General features: G+C 45.1%; 1 protein-coding gene across 1 annotated transcript in view; it reads right to left on the bottom strand.

Annotated features, from left to right (window-relative positions):
• CERS6 (ceramide synthase 6) overlaps positions 1-24,759 on the bottom strand; it is a 226,173-nt gene that overhangs the window by 131,188 nt on the left and 70,226 nt on the right. Inside the window, exon 3 of the mRNA XM_056533718.1 lies at positions 19,991-20,121. Coding sequence (XP_056389693.1) covers positions 19,991-20,121 — 131 coding nt within the window. The remainder of the gene's footprint in view (positions 1-19,990; positions 20,122-24,759) is intronic.

Below are 24,759 nucleotides of genomic sequence, written 5' to 3'. Positions count from 1 at the left end.
ACCTATAGGGAAGGGGGGGTGCTCTGTATATACCTATGGGGAAGGGGGGGAGAGGGGGGGTGCTCTGTATATACCTATGGGAAAGGGAGGGAGAGGGGGGGTGCTCTGTATATACCTATGGGGAAGGGAGGGAGAGGGGGGGTGTTCTGTATATACCTATGGGGAAGGGAGGGAGAGGGGGGTGCTCTGTATATACCTATGGGAAAGGGAGGGAGAGGGGGGTGCTCTGTATATACCTATGGGAGAGGGGGGTGCTCTATATATACCTATGGGAAAGGGAGGGAGAGGGGGGGTGCTCTGTATATACCTATGGGAAAGGGAGGGAGAGGGGGGGGTGCTCTGTATATACCTATGGGAAAGGGAGGGAGAGGGGGGTGTATCTCTGCATATACCTATGGGGAAGAGGGGGGGGTGTAACTCTGCATATACCTATGGGGAAGGGGGGTGTAGCTCTGCATATACCTATGGGGAAGAGGGGGGGTGTAGCTCTGCATATACCTATGGGGAAGAGGGGGGGGGTGTAGCTCTGAATATACCTATGGGAAAGAGGGGGGTGTAACTCTGCATATACCTATGGGAAAGAGGGGGGGTGTAGCGTAGCTCTGCATATACCTATGGGAAAGAGAGGGGGGTGTAACTCTGCATATACCTATGAGAAAGAGGGGGTTACCTGGCTACCTGCCTACCTGCCTTTTTACTGTGCAGGACACCAAGGAGGGCATTATTACAGTTTGTGGGCCTATAGATGGGCAGATTGTGTATAGGAGGGGAGGGCACTAAAAAATGAAAAGTCTGACATGTTTTTCCTGCAGATGTTTAGAGATCCACATGGCGGTCTTATCCGGACGGAGAAGAAAAGGAAAGAGGACGCTGCTGTTATGATTCCGCTAGCTGGATGTGGATCCTCTGTGTCAGCGAGGGATTGGCGTGGACCGTGTCGGTGGACCGGTTCTAGGTTGCTACTGGTATTCACCAGAGCCCGCCGCAAAGCGGGATGGTCTTGCTGCGGCGGTAGCAACCAGGTCGTATCCACCGGCAACGGCTCAACCTCGCTGACTGCTGAGAAGGCGTGGGACAGAAGGACTAGACAGAGGCAAGGTCAGACGTAGTAGAAGGTCGGGGCAGGCGGCAAGGTTCGTAGTCAATGGCAATAGCAGAAGATCTGGAACACAGGCTTAAGGCAACAAGATCCGGCAAGGAAGTGAAGGGAAAGTGAGGTTATATGGACAGGGAGCAGGTGGAGGCTAATTAGACTGATTGGGCCAGGCACCAATCATTGGTGCACTGGCCCTTTAAATCTTAGAGAGCTGGCGCGCGCGCACCCTAGAGAGCGAAGCCGCGCGCACCAGAACGTGACAGCCGGGGACCGGGACGGGTAAGTGGCTTGGGATGCGATTCGCGAGCGGGCGCGTCCCGCTATGCAAATCGCATCCCCATCGTGAATGTCAGTTCAGCGCTCCCGGTCAGCGGGTCTGACCGGGGCGCTGCAGAGAGGAAAATGCCGCGAGTGCTCCGGGGAGGAGCAGGGACCCATAGCGCTCGGCGTAACAGTACCCCCCCCCTTAGGTCTCCCCCTCTTTTTGTCTCCTTGTCCCTTCAAATGAGACGAGAACATAGGGGGCGCCTCTTGAGTTTCCTTCCGGAACAAAAAGAAGTCCTGGGTAGCTACATCAGCGGCAGGTAATCCAGAAGAAGTGGGAATGGGGAGGGGGGGCAGAGGGTGAAGCTTGTCACGGGGCAGAGTGTCACCAGGAAGGGGGCTATGAGGAGCAGATGTGAGGCATCGTTTGTGACAAGCAGGACCCCAATTCTTGATCTCCCCAGCGGTCCAGTCAAGGGTGGGAGAATGACGCTGGAGCCATGGCAGACCGAGGAGGACTTCAGAGGTGCAGTTGGGCAGAACAAAAAATTCAATTTTCTCGTGATGCAGTCCAATGCTCATAAGCAAGGGCTCTGTGCGGTAACGCACAGTGCAGTCCAACTTCACTCCGTTGACCGAAGAAATGTAGAGCGGCTTGACGAGACGGGTCACCGGGATGCAGAACCTATTAACCAAAGAGGCCAGAATAAAATTTCCAGCAAAACCAGAGTCCAAGAAGGCCACAGCTGAGAAGGAGGAGTTGGCAGAAGGAGCAATCCGCAAGGGCACAGTGAGACGTGGAGAAGCAGAATTCACACCAAGGGACGCCACTTCCATGTGAACAGGGTGCGTGCGTGCGTTTCCCAGACGTGGAGGATGAATAGGGCAATCCACTAAGAAATGTTCGGTACTAGCGCAGTACAGACATAACTTTTTATCTCTGCGGCGAGTTCTCTCTTCATGGGTCAGGCGAGACCGATCCACTTGCATAGCCTCCTCGGCGGGAGGCACAGGGGTAGATTGCAAAGGATACTGGGAGAGAGGTGCCCAGAGATCAAGGTCCTTTTCCTGGCAGAGCTCCTGGTGTCTTTCAGAAAAACACTTGTCAATGCGGGTGGCCAAAAGGATAAGTTCTGACAGGTTAGCTGGAATTTCTCGTGCGGCCAGTACATCTTTGATGTTGCTGAATAGGCCTTTTTTAAATGTCGCGCAGAGGGCCTCGTTGTTCCAAGATAATTCAGAGGCAAGGGTACGAAATTGGATGGCGTATTCGCCTACAGAAGAATTTCCCTGGACCAGGTTCAGCAAGGCAGTTTCGGCAGAAGAAGCTCGGGCTGGTTCCTCGAAGACACTACGGACTTCAGCGAAGAAGGACTGGACTGAGGCTGTGGCAGGATCATTGCGGTCCCAGAGCGGTGTGGCCCAAGACAAGGCATTTCCAGACAGAAGACTAACTACGAACGCCACCTTAGACCGTTCTGTAGGAAATTGGTCCGACAACATCTCAATATGTAGGGAACATTGAGACAGGAAACCACGGCAGAGTCTAGAGTCCCCATCAAATTTGTCCGGCAGGGACAAGCGGAGGCTAGGAGCGGCCACACGCTGCGGAGGAGGTGCAGGAGCTGGCGGAGGAGATGGTTGCTGCTGTAGCAGTGGCAGAAGTTGTTGTAACATGGCGGTCAACTGCAACAGCTTCTGTCCTTGTTGGGCAATTTGCTGAGATTGCTGGGCGACCACCGTGGGTAGGTCAGCAAGACTTGGCAGCGGCACCTCAGCGGGATCCATGGAAGGGGTGCCAAACAAAGGGTCTGCCCCGGGTGCCAAATGCTCTAGGTACACCCCTGCCTCAGTGTACAGAGCCCTGCTTGTCCTCAGTGTACAGAACCCTGTTTGTCCTCAGTGTACAGAGCCCTGCTTGTCCTCAGTGTACAGAGTCCTGATTGTTCTCAGTGTACAGAGCCCTGCTTGTCCACAGTGTACAGAGCCCTGCTTGTCCTCAGTGCACAGAGCCCTGCTTGTCCTCAGTGCACAGAGCCCTGCTTGTCCTCAGTGTACAGAGCCCTGATTGTTCTCAGTGTACAGAGCCCTGCTTGTCCACAGTGTACAGAGCCCTGCTTGTCCTCAATGTACAGAGCCCTGCTTGTCCTCAATGTACAGAGCCCTGCTTGTCCTCAGTGTACAGAGCCCTGCTTGTCCTCAGTGTACAGAGCCCTGCTTGTCCTCAGTGTACAGAGCCCCGCTTGTCATCAGTGTACAGAGCCCTGCTTGTCCTCAGTGTACAGAGACCTGCTTGTCCTCAGTGTACAGAGCCCTGCTTGTCCTCAGTGTGCAGAGCCCTGCTTGTCCTCAGTGTACAGAGCCCTGCTTGTCCTCAGTGTACAGAGCCCCGCTTGTCATCAGTGTACAGAGCCCCGCTTGTCCTCAGTGTACAGAGACCTGCTTGTCCTCAGTGTACAGAGCCCTGCTTGTCCTCAGTGTGCAGAGCCCTGCTTGTCCTCAGTGTACAGAGCCCTGCTTGTCCTCAGTGTACAGAGCCCTGCTTGTCCTCAGTGTGCAGAGCCCTGCTTGTCCTCAGTGTACAGAGCCCTGCTTGTCCTCAGTGTGCAGGGCCCTGCTTGTCCTCAGTGTACAGAGTCCTGCTTGCCCTCAGTGTGCAGAGCCCTGCTTGTCCTCATTATACAGAGCCCTGCTTGTCCTCAGTGTGCAGAGCCCTGCTTGTCCTCATTATACAGAGCCCTGCTTGTCCTCAGTGTGCAGGGCCCTGCTTGACCTCAGTGTACAGAGCCCTGCTTGTCCTCAGTGTGCAGAGCCCTGCTTGTCCTCATTATACAGAGCCCTGCTTGTCCTCAGTGTGCAGAGCCCTGCTTGTCCTCAGTGTGCAGAGCCTTGCTTATCCACCCAAGTACCCTGGTAGGCCAGTCCAAATGTTTATTATACCCTTCGCTTGTCCATTGATGGCCTCAAGAGACAAACTTCGAAGCTTAAAAAATTAAATGATAATTCTGCCCCTGAAAAAGTGTGGGGGTTGCATGGAGGGGGGTTTGAATTTCTATAATCATCAGCCAATGTTAGGTGACTCTGACAGAGGACGTGTCCATCTTCTTTTTGAATGATGCGGAGTTAGGTGATGTTCACAAATTCTTCCTATGTATGAGGGTGAGGTAGTTCTGTCTTGTGGTAAGGCCGCCCTCCTCACAGAGTACTGCCCTACACTCATCAGGTGTCTGTCACCAAATATATATTTTTATATATATATATATATATATATATATATATATAAGAAACAATCCAAATGAAGAAGCACCATGCGTGGCTGTTGCCAAGGATTCCAGATCCTGTTGGGTGCTCAGCTCCAGGGTCCGACTCAGGCCCCAAGAAATTCACCTCAAATATTTTTGTTATAATAATCCTGTTCCCATCTCTAATAAAGCACAGCCATAGGCCTGGGCCTAATTAAAGATATAGGACTGACTGGACTGAGTGCTATTTAATATTATTTACCTGGATGCTATATAGTCCTGTATATCTGGTTGTATCATAGCAGATTATAAGGCCATTGTACATTGATACTTCTTTGATGCTGTTCTTTTTTGCACATGTCCTAACATCAGAGGCGTAACTTGTAGCTTCTGTGCCCCAATACGAAATCTGCAACAGGGCCCGAAGCGACTGTTACCTCTGCATCCTCTATAGTTACGACCCTGCCTAAGATACAGAGGTGTGACTATAGGGTCGCAGAGGTAGAAGTTATAATCGGGCCCTGGTGCTCAAGAAAAAACAAAGGTCCTTTTGGCACATAAGAAAACACTAGCATTATAAATGGTACACAGTGACGCACCATCCTTGTTATATATGGAGGACTCCAGAATTCAGTCTTTAAAGGGGAACACTAATACATGACCTCTTTTTCTCTTTCCACAGGATAAGGGATAAGGGTCTGATTGCAGGGGTTCCAACTACTGGAAGCCCCGTGATCCACTGCCCGGCGCCCCAGTAATCTGTACCAAATTACTGCCGACCACAGCACAGCTTGGTCAACACACCCACTCCATGTTTCTCTTTAAAGCTGTATCTTCGGCTCTCCTATTGAGATGAATGAAGGGGCGTGTCGACCACAGGCACTCCGAACGCTAGGAAAACCGGAGTTCTGAACAGAAATGTTCAGAACACCGGGCGGGACCTGGAAACCAATGGGGGGTCCTCAGCAATAGTGTTGCTCGCGAATATTCGCAATTCAAATCTTATTTGTGAATATCGCATATTCGCGAATTCGCGAATATTCGCAAATATAGCACTATATATTCAAAATTACGAATATTCACTTTTTTTTTTTCACAGTACACATCAGAGTGATCATCCCTCTCTGCTTCCAGCTTGTGTGGTCTAAAGAAGGCTCTAATACTACTGTGTGAGACCGCCGGGCGAATATTCGCATATGCAAATATTGATCCCTCCCTTCTGCTGCTTCTATCAAGTTACACTGGTATACTTGCTAAAAAAGTACATAAATTTTCGCACATACAAATTTTCGCATATGCGAATATTCCCATATGCGAAATTACGCATATGCGAAAAAACGCAAATATTAGGAATATGCGAATTTAGCGAATATATGATGTATGCCGCTCAACACTACTCAGGAGTCAGACCCTCTTGTGATCAGACACTTATCCCCTCTCCTGTGATACCGGAGTTCCCCTTTAACTTTTTTACCGTTACCTTCACGCACCTGGATTGCTCCTATGTAATATGCAGAGTCATTATGGCTGCACACGCCATTTACCTATCTTGTTTTCACTTTCACGCCTCACAAACTAAATGTATTTTTAAGTAAGTTCATCAAGCCAATCTCATTAAATGAGGGAAATATGATTAACTCCACAATGGTACATTTAGAGGAAGTGTTTTCTACTTAATGGACTTTTCTGCTTTTTTCTTTCCTTTTTTTTCTGGCGGTAATTATATCGCTTTGTCATTTGACTATTATTTCATTGGAATATGCAGAATTGCTTCCAAGGTTAAAAATCCCACAATGAATTCATTTCAACTCTTACAATTACCCAAGAAAGTAATCTCCCAGTGCTGCTTCTCTGTTGACCTTTGCTGATATGGAATAGAAAAAGTCATTAAAAGTAAGTCCATTACTCCAATTCTGCCTTCACAATTAGTACAGTTGCGACAATACCTCATATCCATCCACATATCTAAAAAGGACAAAACCAAAAAGTATAAAACCATTCCTCCGTTCTTATCCAGTGTTTTCCAATCAGTGTGCCTCCAACTGTTGCAAAACTACATCTCCCAGCATGCCCAGACAGCCTTGGCTGTCCGGGAATGCTGGGAGTTGTAGTTTTTCAACAGCTGGAGGGACGCTGGTTGGGAAACAATTGTCTAATCTGTTGCACTATGAGGTCAGAATGGTGGAAGTTGGGGGTAGGGATGTTAATGCATGAAGGATTGAATTGCTTCTATTTAGTTCATCAGTATTTGTATACATCCCAATAGTCTGAGCGCCCTCTAGTGGTGACTGCAGAAAGACAAACTTTAATAATGTAGAAGGTTAGCCCAAGATTACAATTTATGAGGGGTCAAAACACTGAGACACCAACTAATCACAAAAACAGAAGCCCCTTGTCTCGCATATTATTAGATTGGCAGACAAGCCTGAGTGCTGCTTCTCCATTCACTCACTAACAACCAAAGTAAGCTGATAAGCCTTATCAGATGGAGGCTCACTGGTTAGGAAACACTAGTCTGATCTGTTGAGCTATAATGTCAGAATATTGGAGGTTGGGGTGGGGAGTTCCTGCATAAATAATTTAATTGCTCCTATTCAGTTCATCAGTAGTTGTATGCATCCATATAGACTGAGCTCCCTCTAGTGGTGACTGCAGAAAGACAAACTTTAATAATGTAGAAGGTTAGCCCAACTTATGAGTGGTCAAAATGCTGAGACTCCCAATGAACATGAAAGCCCTTGTCCCGCATTTTATTAGATTGGCAGTCAAGCCTGTGCGCTGCTTCTCCACTCACTCACTATATAGAACAAGCAAAGATAGCTGATAACCAAAGGCTGTCCGGGCATGCTGGGAGTTGTAGTTTTGCAACAGCAGGAAGGCACACTGGTTAGAAAACACTGGTTTGATCTGCTGCACTATAAGGTCAGAATGTTGGAGGTTGGGGTGGAGATTTCCTGCATAGAGAATTTAATTGCTCCTGTTCAGTAGTTGTATACATCCTTATAGATTGAGCTCCCTCTAGTGGTGACTGCAGACAAACTTTAATAAATTATCAGGTTAGCCCAAGATTACAACTTGTGAGGGGTTCAACCACTGAGACTCCCACTAATCATGAAAATAGAAGCCCCTTGTCTCGCATATTATTAGATTGGCATTCAAGCCTGTGCAATGCTTCTCCACTCACTCACTAAGGAAAAATAGCTGATAGCCAAAGGCTGTTCTTGGCATGCTGGGAGTTGTAGTTTGCAACATCTGGAGGCCCCACACTGCGCTATTCTGTTGAACTATAAGCTCAGATTGGTGGAGGTTCAAGGTGGGGATGTTCCTACAAAAAGTATTTAATTGTTTCTGTTCAGTTCATCAGTAGTTGTATACATCCCTTTAGATTGAGCTCCCTCTAGTGGTGACTTCAGAAAGACAAACTTTAATCATTTAGAAGGTTAGCTCAAGATTACAACTTGTGAGGGGTCCAACCACTGACACTCCCAAGATAATGGAAGCCCCTTGTCCCGCATGTTATTAGTAGTGTTGCTCGCGAATATTCGCAATGCAAATTTTATTCGCGAATTCACGAATATTCGCGAATATAGCACTATATATTCGCAATCACGAATATTCTTTTTTTTTTTCACAGTACACATCACAATGATCATCCATCTCTGCTTCCAGCTTGTGTGGTGTAAAAAAGGCTCTAATACTACTGTGTGAGACTGGCGTACGAATTTTCGCTTATGTGAAAATTTGCATATGCTAATTTTCGTTTATGCTAGTTTTAGCATATGCAAATTTTTCCAATATGCGAAAATATAACGCGAATATTACGAATATGCAAACTTAGCGAATATATGACGAATATTCATCCCTATATTCGCGAAATATTGCGAATTCGAATATGGCCTACGCCGCTCAACACTAGTTATTAGATTGGCAGTCAAGTCTGTGTGCTTGTCCCGTCCTTGCTGTTCCACTCATTAAGGAGATGAATATTAATAAGTGGGGCGGCCGTGAACGGGACCCATGGGATGGTGTTAGAGGTGCAGAGGCTTCCATTTTTGTGAATAGTGGTTGTCTCAGTGGTTGGACCCCCCCCCCAAAAAAAAAAAAAAAAAAAGTTGTAATCTGGGGCTAACCCTTTAAATGATTAAAATTTATCTGTCTGCAGTGACCACTAGATGGAGCTCAATCTATAGGGATGTATACAGTGACTGGCAAACTGAATAGCAGGAACATCAAAATGCAACAGACTAGACCAGTGTTTCCCAACCAGTGTGCCTTCAGCTGTTGCAAAACTACAACTCCCTGCATGCCCGGACAGGCATGTTGGGGGTTGTAGTTTTGCAACACCTAGAGGCATGAGTATTTTGATTATTTAAAGATTTGCTATGTTTTGTGTAAGACATCACAGAAAAGTAATATTTATTTGAGGTTATTCCAGGACCCCTCTGTAAATCGAAGATGTGAGATCGTGCCTGACTCAGGCTGTGATGTCTTTTTCTAGTGCAGATTAGGGAATAAAAGCCAAACTATAATTGGTTGCCATAGCCAAAGGGCCTCTCCTTTACTGAGACCCAATGTCCCTCTTTGGTTGACTGATTTAGACACCTATTAAACCTTTCTGGAACAGTATGATACATTTTGCTGTTACTCAGATTAGAGGTAATGAAAATCTACCTGAATATGTATCAGTACATCATGTACCTATTTAATATCAATCTACAAGCGCTCTCCATGATAACATGTCCCTCCTGCACACATTTATTAACACGAAGCAGAAACAACCCACAGAACAGAAGTCTTTTCATCTCCCAGATTATGAATAAAATTTGAATTCGCTATAAACTACGATAGAGAAGAAATGAGGAAAAAAAATCGTAATAAAATTCTGCCATAGAATAAAGTCCAGAAATTATCATCTGATAGTCTGGCATTTGTTACTGTAACAAAATATTACAGAACCTCAAAAGACGACTAAAATGAGAGTAAAAGATATTAAGGGACATATTCAAAACTTAGTCTGACTTTGGTACCGTTTTGCCAAGTTTCGCACAAAATATTTGGCACAAAACTTATCTCTTAAAGGGGTATTCTGGGGGAATTTTTTTTGTTTAAACAACTGGTGCCAGAAAGTAAAAGAGATTTGTAAATTAATTCTATTTGAAAATCTAAACCCTTCCAGTACTTATCAGCTGCTGTATGCAGGAAGCATCCATAACCAACAGGCAACGACAATTTCCCGAATGTTAACACCGTAATCAACTTTGATTGCAGCATCTAAAGGGTAAAATCCGGACATTGGCCTGATCGGCAAAGTCCAGCATTAGCCGTGGATCCCGCCTGCTGATAGCAGCTGGGAGCCACCAGGTATGAAGCTCTCTCAGCTCTGACCAAAGCGGGCACAGGATGTACATGTACATCCTATGTCCTTAAAGGGGTACTCTGGTGGAAAAAAAAATAAAAATTTATCAATTGGTGCCAGAAAGGTAAACAGATTTGTAAATTACTTCAATTTAAAATTCTTAACCCTTCCAGTACTTAGCTGCTGTATGCTCCACAGGAAGTTGTATTTCTTTCTGGAATTCTTTTCAGTCTGACTACAGAGCTCTCTGCTGACACCTCTGTCCATATCAGGAACTGTCCAGAGCAGTAGAGGTTTGCTATGGGGATTTGCTTGTACTCTGGACAGTTCCTGATATAGACATAGGTGTCACCAGTGAGCACTGTGGTCAGAATGAAAAGAATTCCAGAAAGAAATACAACTTCCTGTGGAGCATACAGCAGCTGATAAGTACTGGAAGGGTTAAGAATTTTAAATAGAAGTAATTTACAAATCTGTTTACTCGTTGGGCACCAATTAATTATAAAAAATGTTTTTTTCCACCAGAGTACCCCTTTAAGGACATGGGATGTACATGTACATCTTGTGACCGCTTCGGCCAGAGCTGAGAGTGCTTCATACCTGGTGGCTCCCAGCTGCTATCAGCAGGCGGGATCCACGACTAAAGCCAGACTTTGCCGATCAGACCAATGTTCGGATTTTACCCTTTAGATGCTGCAATCAAAGTTGATTACGACGTTTGCATGCGGGAAATTGTCATTGCCTGTTGGTTATGGATGCTAATTGGAAACACTGTCACAAAATCGTGGGGTCCTGATCAGCTCAGAGGATGAGTCGAGGGTCTCTACCTGCCTTAGTCCCGTTCAATCCACGCTCCAGTAGTACAAGAAGCCTCAGCAGCCTGTACTAATGGAGCACCGATAACACTGATCAATGCTATACTATGGCATATAGGATAGGGGATAAGTGTCTGACCCCTTGTGATCTCCTGCCTGGCGTGCTTGCTCTTCTCATGCTGGGAGCGACCACTGCTCTGTGCACGAAGCAGTGACAGGGCAATGGTCGACATGCCCCCTCCATGTATCTCTAAGGGAGAGACAGAGATAAAGCGCTCATGTATCTGCTGCTCTCCCATAGAGATGCATGGAGGGGAAGTGTCGACACAGCTTCGCACACAAAGCCGTGCCAGCAACGTGCAAGGGGAGAGCCGTTGCATCGGGCAAAAGATTGTGGGGAACACCCACAATCAGACACTTATCCCCTATTTTGTGGGTAGAGGATAAGTCGTTGTGTACCAGAGTTCCCCTTTAACTGGGCTCCTTACTTCATACATTACGTATTTGAACAGACTGGAATGCTCTATTTTGTCTGGGGTTTCTTGCAGAATCGGCACCACTACTGGTGCAAGGACCTTTGCCACCCTTGACTCCATTGGCTCCTCTCTTTGACATGCCCCACCTTATTACTGGGGTGACACACTGTAACAAACCTCCTTCTCATGTAATCTCCTTACTACTGGGGTGACACAATGTAATAAGCCTTCTCCTCATATCATTACTTTACTACTGGGGTGACACACTGTAACAAACCTCCTCCTCATGTAATTACCTTTCTACTGGGGTGATACGGTGGTGCTGGCGTAGCAGGTGCTTCAAGTGAGTGGGGGCTTCGGATGCTGTCTGGCTACTAACTTCCTTGCAGAGTGCAGAACAGCACCCCCATCAAGAGGGTGCTCTAGGCAGCTGCCTATTTTGCCTATAGGCAGAACCAACCTGATCTGCACTCTTTTACATGGGATGATTATTGGCTGAATGAGCATTTGAAGTGTTTTGTTCCCCATATTTTTCTCCTGCCAATGAACCAGAGAACACTTGTTTGTCTTATCCCATCTTTCGCGGCACCAATAAAATAATTGTTATCTTATGTTCTGCATACACGAGGAATTGAGCCATGAGAATGCTCAGTAAATAAATGTCGATCACTAAGATCAGAGTTCGCTCTAGTGCCCCCGTCGGCCCAGGTAAAAGCACCATTAGTCTATATTTGCAATAGCAAGTAGTTTAAAAGAAGACAGTGCGGAAGTATTTTATCTTCATTAAAAAATAAAAAAAAAAGTGATAAAACTAGGATGCATTCGCCACAAGTCATTCAGCACACTAAAATGATTCTGCAAATTAAATTAAGTAGTATTAATATATTGTAGCCTCGGGGAAAAATAAAGCAGAATATCATCGCAGAAGCATTTAGTGTTAATATAAAACAGAAGGAGATGAAAAGTGACAGATTGTATAATATTTCTTAATAAGGGTAATGCCTCATAAGGAAACGTATCAATATCTGAGAAACATAATAAAGATAAATGTGAAAAACAGAGCTATTATATTAGGATTATACTTAATAAATCCACAGTGTGCATAGTTGAGTTGAGAATGTATTTATTCTTGTGGTGTAATAATATAATTTTACATTAGATTTTGAAAATATATTTATTTATATTAACACATTTTATATTATAAGGTAAAAACCTAATACCTAATACTTAAAGGGGCACTCTTCCCCTAGACATCCCCTGGACCCCCTGCAATCTGATTGCAGGGGGTCGAGCCACTGGAACCCCGACAATCTCCGGGCCATCACCGTTGCATTTTGGACACGGAAGCTTGGATTTCCATGTTCTTGATGTCACGAAACGCCCCCTCCATTCATGTCTATGGGAGGGGACGTGACTACTAGTACACAGCCATCACTCCACTCCCATAGACATGAATGGAGGGGACGTGATGGTTGTGTTCGCCTGTCATCTGGCACGGAGCGGAGTTCGCTAGGGTGCTGCCCTGGATATTGCAAGGGGTCCCAGCAGCCCCCTTGGTTTTGGTTTATGCAAATTTGATTTGCTGCTGTTCTGTGATAAGAGCTTGGAGCAGGACCTGCCCGCTCAGCCAATCACTGGTCGAGACAGGACACCACTGTAACCAGCGATTGGCTGGGCAGGTCCTGCTCTGAGGAACAGCAGAAGACCAGAAGTGGAGAAAACAGGAGCTGCAGCAGGGCCTGTAAGGGATCGGTAGATAAGTATCTTTTTAATCTTAATTTTTGTCGACATCCCCAGCAATATATCAATTAGCTTCATTTACAAAATTAAAAATTTAAATTTTTGTAATTTAATTATTTTGATTGGTATGATGCAAATTTTCTTATTAAGTCTTTAAATTTTCTTATTTTCTTATTAAGTCAGCAGCGTTCCTGCATGTAAATCTACAGATTTTGCTTCGGAAACACAAATGTAACTGCTGATTTGAAAATACTTAGATTTTTTTGTTCTTTTCTATATCTACATATTCACATTTATATCTGCAACGGCAAATCATTACAATTTGGGGCATATGTTCCACTGCATACTTAGAAGCGGCTATGCTTTTTCTTAACTTGACAATGGCTGTATACAGCCGAAATATTACACTGACAGCTTTTTTTATATTGATTTGTATTAACGTACCATAGGATTTATTCTGTCCGGTACCTAGGATTCTCTTTTTTGGGTTTAGACTGATTGGTTAACATCAGCGTGGGCAGTGTCACAACCCATTTGGTAACACCCAGTTGTCAATTTAATTTCTATGAGGAATAACAGAGGAACCACCTAGGGGAAGATTTATCAAAACTTGTGCAGAGTTACTGAGTTGCCCATAGCAACCAATCAGATCACTTCTTTCATTTATAAAAGGCCTCTGAAAAATGGAAGAAGCGATCTGATTGGTTGCTATGAGCAACTCAGCAACTTTTCCTCTGGACAGGTTTTGATATATCTCCCCCTATAGACTTTAAAAAAAAATGTTCCAGAATTGTTATTTTTATAAAAAAAATATTACTATTTACTATAACAAATGCATCATGGGAACTAAAAATGGCCTCTTTTAAGTTTAATCAGAGGGGGAAAAATATTTCCAGCCAGATTGTAATCCATTGATAGGAATTACTACATGCAGTAAACCGTGGCCTTTTCAGTTCTACTTGAAATGTTCCCTCTAAGCATTTGGTCGGAGTTAATGCTCATCTAATAAGGCCTCTGTCTCTGCCTGAGCAGACATTTGACACACTGTTTAGCTGTTCACTGCATGCTCCATTGAAAGTCAAGGGGATTTATCCAGCTCTGATGTAAAGTCACTTATCTCCAATTTCTCAGATCTTTGCTGGTTCTCAGATGATGAAACACACAGGACTGACTGTGCCGTATCTTCACTTAGGATGCACAATGGGTGTATTTAAATAATAATTGCCTTTTATCCATTTGAATGCAATTTCTTTACCCCGTCCACCATTTAAAATGTATAAATATCTCTGTAAAAATATGTAAAACTGTCAAAACTAAGGACAGAAGTAACATTGTACTAAGAACAACAGTTAAAGGGGTTGTGCGCTGCTCTGCCTTTCGGAGCTCAACTCTCAGCGTCCGGAAGTTCATTACTACGAAAGCTGTGTGCGGGCTTCCGTGTTCGCGGCCGCCCCCTCTTGACGTCATGCCTGCCCCCTCAACGAAAGTCTATGGGAAGGGGGCGTGGCAGCGGTCGCGCCCCCTTCCCATAGACTTTGGTTGAGGGTGCGGGCGTGACGTCACGAGGGGCCGGGCGCTGCGAGCGGAAGTTCATTACTCCAAACGCTGTGTGCGGGCTTCCGTGTTCGCGGCCGCGTCCCTCGTGACGTCACGCCCGGCCCCTAGGGGACGGCCACTAGGAACCTCCGCGATCTACTGCATGCCACCCCGGCATTCTGAACTTTTCATTCCAAGCGCTGGGTTCGGGGCCATGGTCATGAAACCACTCCCCCTCCATTCACGTCTATGGGAGGGGGCGTGATGGCCACCATGAAGATCGCAGGGGTTCCGATTGGCAGGACCCCCACAATCAGACATCTCAGACATCACTCTTCAGCCTTTAATCAGGCACTTTCAGCTCATAACTCCACTCCCTACATGGACATGCTAAGGAAGAGGGAATAAATATTTATGAAAGGGGAAGGTTATCAGATGCAGTGGGCAGGAGAAAGCTTTGCACATACAGCAGCAGCCACCTCCAGTGCAGTTTGGATGTAATTATCATATTAGCAACAAAATGAGTATTTCCTGAACAGCTGCATCGATTTTCACCTGATCAAAAGCATTTGAATCAGCATCTCTTGCACAATCTACCTGTTTATTTGGATTATTATAGGTGACCCTGCTGTCAGTTTCCCTTTAAATTTGGTGTCATCGCTTTCACACTCTCGAATACTGATCACTGGAAGTCACTGGAAGTTTCCCTCATGCCAAAGAACTCTTTGAGGACCTGAACTTAAAAAGGAATTGTTGCTCTACATCAGTGCTTCTCAAATAGTGGGGCGCGCCCCCCCAGGGAGGCTCTTTGTCCCAGCACAGCCCCAGTAGCAGCCCGACGCGGAGGACCACGTGACCGCCAACGCACTTGACACATGCAGAGAACCCGTGGAGACATACAGGAATCAATACGCCGGTTCCTAGTGCCACTCACAGAGGAGAGAGAGCAGGACGCCGGCATGTCATCAAGGCAGAGTCGCAAACATACATCCGCAGCATCACCAGGTGGGAAAACAAGAGCTGAAGCACAGAAAGAACATAAAGAGCAGGGGTCAAGGAGAGGAGGTAGGACAAACACAAAATCTGATAATAAAACTGAAAAGGGGAAAAGAAATAGTAACCAGGGGATGGAGGAGGAAAAAGTATACGAACTAGAAGACAGTACCCTGGATCAAAAGGAGGAGGGGGAAGGTGCAAAAAGACACTCTGCAGGTAAAGTTACTAAGCCCTGAAGGTAACCTAGATAAAAAAGGGCATAATAGCAGGAATGCAGGAGTGGAAGGGGTACAAAGCACACCGCAGGAGGATACCAATAATAAGGGTCAATATCCATAACAGGAGCCGCAAGTAGATACGACCCCCCCCCCCCCCCCCTCCATACAATAGACTATACAAAGCTATTCTTTGTTGTAAATTGATCCACATTTCTTTCTTTTTTTATTCTCATATATGTTAATAAGGATACAGTGTTATGCAAAGGTGTACTTATAACAATTTTATAGACAAATGATACTATTTACAGTCGCGCAGGGGGCGCAACATTTTTTCTTCTTCCTAGGGGGGGCATGACAGAAAATAATTGAGAAGCACTGCTCTACATGATTATGGCCTAGGCTATGGAAAGATTGTCAAGACCCTGAAATTGAGCTGCAGCTCCGTGGCAAGACGCTGTGTTTCACATGACATGTTCCACTTAGAACAAGCCTTGCTATGGTCAACCAAAGAAGTTGAGTACACATGCTCAGTGTCATAAGCAGAGGTTGAAGAGGTTAGAAGGTTAGCCTGCCAATGCTCAAATCATGAATGCCAACATGTACTGTGACATATGAAGCAGAGCATGATCCCCTCACTTTGGAGACTGGGCCGCAGGTAAGTATTCTAACAAGATAACAACCCCAAACACACCTCCAAGATGACTACAGCCTTGCTGAAGAAGTTGAGAGTAATGGTGATCGATTGGTGAAACATCTCTCCAAACCTAAACCCTCTTGAGCCTCTGAAGGGCATCCTCAGTTGGAAAGTGGGGAAAGCACAAGGTCTCTAACACTCACCAGCTCCGTGATGCCGTCATGGAGGAGTGGAAGAGAACTTCAGTGGCAACCTATGAAGCTCTGGTGAACTCCATGCCCAAGTATAGTCACTCTCCTAGAACAGCACTCTCTTAATATACAGTATGCCTGAGGCAGACTATATCAAAGATTATCGATCAGGGGCATGGAGGTAAGGAAAGACTGCCAGTCACCATCTTGACTCATCGGATCCCTGCGATCATGTGTCTTTTTTGGTCTCCCCTAGTACAGTTGCTCTCCTAGTATGACACTTTCCTAGTACAGAAAGCCTGAGGCAGGTTGTCTTAGATCATAATCAAGGGTGCAAAGATAAGGAGAAAACCACCAGGCGCCATCTTGAATCATCAGCCAACACCACAAGCCTCCCTACAATCTCAGCCTCTCTCCTAGTACAGCGCTCTCCTAGTACAGTCTGTATCAGATCAGAATATCAGTGATCGTGGGAATGGAGGTAAGGTGAAGACCACCGGTCGCCATTCTAAATTATCAGACCCCTATGAGCACGCTGAATGGGGTCCGATTAGTCTTTTTTGTCCTCTCCTAGTACAGACATTCTCCTAGTATGGCACTCTCCTAATACAGTCTGCCTGAGGCAGACTGTATCAGAAGATCGTCAACTGAGGGCACAGAGAGAAGAAGATTACCGGCCGCCATCTTGAATCATTGGAACTCCGCAATTGTGCTAAGTGGGGTCTGATGACACTTTTTTGGCCTCTCCTAGTACGGTGCTCTCGTTTTACAGTCTGCCTGAAGCAATCTGTATCAGAAGATTGTGGGTACGTAGGAAAGAAGAAGGCCACCAACTGCCATCTCGAATCATCAGACCGCCGTGTTTGCTCTAAGTGGGGTCCAATGAGTTATTGACAGATATCAGCGTGAAAGCTAATGTCCACCAGTACCCATGATTCCCTGTTTGGGAGTAAGGACTTGGGAGTGCTATGGAACTTCTTTTTCTCCACACTAAGGTTGGCTGCTGTGAACATTAGGGGAGATTTATCAAAAATTGTGCAGTTTTTGATAAATCTCCCCATTGAGCCTAAATTAGGCCTAATTTTGGGTCGAGACTTGGTATGCGCCAGACTCATCCTTATAAATCTTCCCCCATTGACTTTAATTCACAAGTACATGAGTAATAGGGGAACATGACAGATGGTACCGCAGGTCTAGAAATGTCTCTTCAATTACAGCATTTAATGGCTGAAACCTGCAATAATGTTACAGACATTTAAACCGAAACAGCGGACACCTCAGACGCTCTCTACTTAGCAGCAACTCCTACAGCAGATCTGATCCGCCAGGGTGGCCTAATAAATAAGGGACATTATTGCAATAGTGTGTCGTGTTATTTAATTAACAGTGTCGTCTATCACGCAAAATATGCTATAAAACTGGACATGCCATCTGCTTTTAAATAATATGGTTCTAGTTGATGCTCAAAACCAATTACTAATTTCACATTAAAACTGACTGAATGCTTCCGTGCACTGGCAGCCGTATGCAAAAACCTTTATCCCTTAATTTAATTAATCTGGGCCTGGCTAAAGCTCCGAATGAGGAAATGAATTTTTATTTAAAGCCTAGGTTCACCTTTAGAGGACCAAGGGAATATTTTTGGGAAGCACATGCATAGGATTAATTAAATGTATTGTATAGAACGGTGGTCTCAAAATTAAGGACCTCTAGTTGTTGCAAAACTACAACTCCCAGCATGCCCGGACAGCCAACGGCTGTCCGGCCATGCTGGGAGTTGTAGTTTTACAACAGCTAGAGGTTGACAGTTTGGCGACCACTGGTATAGAAGGTTAGAATTGTACATAATAGTAGCAGCCATGATCCTACACCGATCTGCAAAGCTAGTTTTCAGCAACAACTGGAGGCACAATATGGCTCGGGTCATCGGCGGATCCGCAGCGTAAAATACGCTGCAGATCTGTTACGTGTGACCCTACCCCTTAGCTATTTTTTAACAAAGCAGGAAAAATAGATGGCACTCACCCGTACAGTTGTGCAAAATATCTGGTTCATTATTAAAGTGCAAAATATAAAACCATTGGGGAAAACGGGTTACTTCACCGTCATGTACAAACAATTAGTTACAGCTGTTTCATGCAATGCGCTTCTTCAGACAGAAGCCTATTGCGTCAAACAGCTGTAACTAATTGTTATGTTCATACAACAACTGAAGGCTCCCTGGTTGGGAAACACTGGTGTAAACATACCCTTAGAAGAATATGTATATCTATTCATCTTGAAAATATTTTTTTTTATAATCTAATCTTAAAGGGGTACCCGGAGCTTAGACATCTTATCCCCTATCTAAAGGATAGGGGATAAGATGCCTGATCGCGGGGGTCCCGCCGCTGGGGACCCCCGTGATCTTGCAAGCTACACCCTTCAAAATCAGTCCCCAGAGCATGTTCGCTCCGGGTCTGATTACTGTCAATCACGGGGCCGGAGCATTGTGACGTGACAGCTCCGCCCCGTGTGATGTCACGCTCCGCCCCCTCAATGCAAGCCTATGGGAGGGGGTGTCACAGCTGTCACACCCCTCCCATAGGCTTGCATTGAGGGGGCAGAGCGTGACATCACACGGGGGCAGTGCTGTGACGTCACAATGCTCCGGCCCCGTGATCGACAGTAATCAGACAAACACGCTCTGGGGACTTTTTTAACGAGGTGCGTCGTGCAAGATCACGGGGGGGCCCCCATAATCAGGCATCTTATTCCCAATCCTTTGGATAGGGGATAAGATGTCTAAGCGCCGTAGTACCCCTTTAAGTACGTTGTTGCTTATTTTATCTGTGGCTGAAGATTGACAGTATTGGGAACATGGAGTCAGATTTTTTATTTTTTTGGGCCTTTTTCGAAAAAGGGGGGTTTTAGTCTTTAGTGTAAATGATTTCTATTGAAGAAATGGGGGGAGACAGACAAAACACAAATGCAAAACCCCATGGCATTTTTTTATGGCTTTTTCTGCCATAGGCTTCGATGTGAGAGTATCGCAAAGATTTCGATTTTAAAAACTGCAAATGAGTCCAAAACTGCAGAAAAAAACACCAAAAAAAATGCCGAAGGATAGAACACCAAGTGGATTTGGTGTTTCATATATGCCTATAGACTTTCAGATAACATTTTGGCCCGGCATTTTTTTCACCAAAAACACTGTGCGGTATTTGTGGTGTTTTTTGGGGCGTTTTTGCAACAACGAAAAAAAGTAGAAACCTAGCCTAAGACAACTATAGAAAACTAAAGCAAGAAGAAATATTGGGTAGATTCCACCTATATCCTGAGATAAATGAGCCCCAATATGTGGGGCCCTAAAATATGCTTTAAATATAACGAGATTTGTGTTATCATTAGGTATATGGATAAACATATTAACATATAGATACATACATGCTCTCACAGAATCGTGTCAGGGTACTCGGCTTTTCTTGATTCCTCCTCTGCCGAAACCAGCGCTGAATACTACGTACATCCCAGTCCAGCTGCTTGGAAAGTCCTTCCAGTCTCTTTTCATCAGGGTGCTGCAAAGGTTACAATGGTAAAGAATGTCAGATATAATGTATCTGACTATGGGAACATATGAAAAACTATCAGCATCAGTCTGTATCCACCAAAGAGATGGTCCTGGCCCCCCCCCCCCCCCCCCTCTATATGAGCAGAACATGTTACATAGTACGATTGAAAATAGGCAAATGTCCATCAAGTTCATCCAAACAGGTGTAGGGAAGGGGTATGGGTGAATGAAGGGGAGGGGGTGAGCTCGTCCAATTTTAATTTATTATAACCTTTGTTGTGTGTATATATATATAATGTATGTATTCTGAGTGTATAGTTAGGTCTGATGTACCTTTGGTGCCGATTATTGTGTCATGGAACCACAGGAGGATCCTCAGATGGACTAATTTTTGAAAATTCATTCATTTGCGGCAAATTTCTGGCCTACAGAGAGCCTCAATAGGGGTGTAGAACACTTTGCCTTGTCGTAACACGCATAGGGATTGTGCTGTGTTGGTGAAATAGTACTGTTATTCAGTATGACATGCAGATTACAGGCATCACTATAAGAATCACTGCCGTAGAGCATCTGAATGTGGCAGCAGGGTCGGGAGACCATATGGCGTCACAATTGAAGAGATTAAAGAGATTTTTTATGTCATTTTTCTTAAATTTTATTTGAATTTATAAAAAAAATTTAAAGTCCTTTTTTTGAGGACCCATTCTGGTGAGCATGGAGCTGGTGGTCAGCCGCAAGGCAAGCTACCACCTGTTCCAGCCCCTACCCCTCAGGCAGATTTTGATTAGATTCACAAGTTCAACCTCTTCAGGACATCGGGCGTATGCATACGCCCTGCATCCCGAGTCCTTAAGGACATAGGGCGTGTGCATACGCCCATGAGAATTCCGGTCCCCGCCGCTAGCCGGTTGGGGACCGGACCGGGATGCCTGCTGGAATCATTCAGCAGGCATCCCAGCACATCGCTGAGGGGTGTCCTGAGACCCCCGCATGTCGGCGATCGCAGAAAATCACATGTCAATTCAGACATGCGATTTTCTGCTATTCAGGGCTGATCGGGTCTCTGGTGACCCAATCACCCGGAAAATAGGGATGATCAGAGCTGTCAGTCACAGCCCCGATCATCCTGAGGGATAGGAGCGAGGTCTGGAAATGAAGAAGGAGTCCAGCACTGCAGTGGAGGCAGCTTTATTCAGTGAGAAGCACACAGTAAAAACACACTAGTCAGACGCTCTCCTCCTATCCCCTGCCATTAGTCAGAACTGAATTCTGACCAATGGCAGCGCAGGACAGTGGGTTGCCTGGATGTCGGGCAGAACGGGGGGAGAAGATGAAGGCCGGGTACCTGCAAAGAAGATGGCGTGGGGACCTCTGATCACCGGAGACATCGGCAGAGATCACGGTGCAGGTAGGGAAGCAACGGTGGGGGGTGGAAGGAAAGTTGCAGTAAAGCAATCTTTACTGTGGCAACCACTAGGAAGGCCGAACTGCAACTCCCAGCATGCCCACAGTTTGGAGACCACTGCTACAGCGGTGCCCAAATGGTAGCCCTCCAGATGTTGCCAAACTACAACTCTTGCCTAGAGCATGCCTAGACTGCCCAGACATGCTGGGAGTTGTAGTTCTGTAACATATGTCCCTTCAGATTTTGCAATTTTCATAAATTTTTTTTTTTAAATTGCTGCTCTACTTTGAAGCCCTCTAATTTTTTCAAAAATTAAAAATATGTCCATTTTATGATGCCAACATAAAGTGGACATATTGTATTTGTGAATAAAAATAAAAAAGGTTGGGAATATCCATTTTCCTTACAAGCAGAGAGCTTCAAAGTTTGAATTTTCATGAAATTTTGGGATTTTTCACCAAAAAAGGATGCAAGTAACGACGAAAATTTACCACCAAAATAAAGTAGAATATGTCACGAAAAAACTATCTCAGAATCAGAATATTCGGTAAAAGCGTTTTAGAGTCATTAATGTTTAAAGTGACTGTGGTCAGAATTGCAAAAAAGGGCTCAGTCCTTAAGGTGAAAAAGGACTGCGCCCTTAAGGGGTTAATGTCCCGGGTGCCCGAAGCGTTTACTTCGAACTAATTCTGTATGACCACAAAACCCAATCTAACAAGGAGTCACATGGTGGCACAATGAGATAGCCTGGAGGTGGCAGCAGCCTGACAAGACCATAGGGCCTCACAATTGAAAAGACTAAAGATATACTTTAAATTTTAAATTGAAGATTTTAAATAGATTAACATAAAAAATTTTATGCAATGTGCCAGAAGCGTGAGGAGACCACATGGCAGCACAATGACACAGCCTGGAGATGGCATCAGCATGAGGAGGCCAAAATGTGGCACAATGACCAAGCCTGGAGGTGGCAGCAGCAAGAGGAGACCATATGGTGACAGAATGATACACCTGGAGGTTGCGGCAGTCTGACTAGACCATAGGGCCTCACAAATGAAAATATTAAAGATTTTTTTTAATTGCACGTGGCCATGTTAACATCCTCTGGATATTTGATGAAAAACTGGCACACCACAGAGTAGTTGATTCCCCCCACCCCCACCCCCCGCCAACAGTCCGCACTGACTGACTGCTACTGCTGCCGACTCCAGGAACACCTGTTCCACTATCTTCCTGGAAGGCAGGCTGCCGTGAAGTAGGTGGTCTACCCTGGGCACATTTGGCTCCAGACATCCCATTGCTGCCACCATGCTGATTCTCAACCATGCTACCACCTTTCTAGCTCAACTGCTGCCTCACGGGCAACCTGCCACCCTCTTCTCCTGATGACGATGAAGCTCCTTCTGCACTCGGCTCCCAAGTGCGACCAGCTTCATCATCATCGAGTTTTGTCTGCACGTCACTGATGTCCTCCTTAGGTTCCTCAACAGTGTGTGCTTCAGGATCCTGAACGCTCCCAACACCACCTACCATGCCACTCTCCTCATTACTACTTGCCCGCCTAGCGAAGGAAACGGTGGATGTCTCCACTTCTTGGCTGGGCAGTAGCTGCTGACTGTCCTCTAGTAGATCGTCCTGACTAAAAATAGAGCCCACAGCATAGGATACATCTATGGGGGAGGGAACAGCACAGGTCAGAGGCAATTGGAGGACAGGGACTGCTCCTGGGCCATGCCAACTGAGGGTTGTGTCTGAGAAACTCACCGACTGTTGACTGGGGGTGTCAGATGACTTGATAAATAAAAAAGTAGGTAAATTCAATAGAGAAGAATACAGGACCAACCAAATCAGAAAATGGCCGAAACTAAATCGGGATCACCCAGGGAAACCATATTCAGGAGACAATATAGCTCTAAAAAACCCTATTACTCAAGCAACTACTGGTGGAGGCTCCACCCCAGTTTCCATTAGTACTCCTTCTTTCATTGGGAAAACTATGGTCCCTGACCCCAGTTCGAGATATCTGAGAATGGGAACACGGACTATTACTAATTCAAATTGGATCAGCAATAATAGATCCTCTAAAAACAAAAATGCTCATTCTGTCAAAAATATTCATACTCCAGTAATCATTCCTTCTGTGGAGCAGGGTGATAATTAAATCACCGATGAAAAAACATTCCCCAATATCACTACTGGGGTTCATTCTACACCTGTTTGTGGTGAACCCATTACAGAGGTTGATTTAGCAAATTTATGATTACTCACAATTCATAATACACAAGATCCCTCTCCGGTTTCGGAATCAATTCTTTCACATGAGAATGATCAACAGGTTATTAAATCCACCACTTCTTTACTTGCCTCTTTAGGGGAAAAGATCTCAATGGAGTCGGATGGTGAATTATCGATTTCATTGGGACATAGCTTCGATCTGTACTACTAACAAAACAGATAAATCCACAGATCAGGTGTGGGGAGCCATACCGGCATGTTGATGTACACCCGAAAATATCTTTTTAGCATTTATTCTCCAGGGGCAGTTTTGTGGAAACCTTCCACTCTCTAGTCCTGGATGATTTCCGTCACATTAATCAGGGTATGTCCTTTATACCGGAGAATTTAAATTATCTCTAAAAAGATGAAAGGAATGGTTTATCCAGTTTGAAAAAGAACCCCAATTTGATTATACGTCCCGCCGACAAAGGGGGAGCCACGGTCCTTTTGGAATGTGATCAGTACATACCGTAAATGAAGCTGTTTGAATCTTATCTGATTCTTACTATTATGAAATATTAAGTGCCAATCCCCTTATGGATGATTAGAAAAAATATATGGAATTAATCTCCTTTGCTATGGATAACAATTTATTAAACAATTATCTCTATGGTAAATTCTATCTCGTCTCATCTGTCATATTTTATTGATTTGTTTCTTCAAGGTTATGTCTGCACTCTACTGGCTTTTTTGAGAGATTCTTTTCAACTTATTTTTTTTACTGAACTCTCTTAATCTACCTCATGATTTTTTATTCATTTCACTTGATGTAAGTTCCCTCTACTCCAATATTTTGGAGGAAAGGGGCTTATTTGCTATTTCTCACTACTTGGATGGGGACTCTTCACTTCAGTTTCTTATTGATGGCATTAAATACATACTCAATCACAACACTTTCACTTTTACCTCAATCACAATTCTTGGGGTCTTTCCTTCACTTAAATATTTCCTCTTCTCACATGG

Source organism: Hyla sarda, chromosome 8 (genome assembly GCF_029499605.1).
Source record: "Hyla sarda isolate aHylSar1 chromosome 8, aHylSar1.hap1, whole genome shotgun sequence".
NCBI lineage: Eukaryota > Metazoa > Chordata > Amphibia > Anura > Hylidae > Hyla > Hyla sarda.
This window is presented reverse-complemented; position numbering and strand designations above follow the sequence as displayed.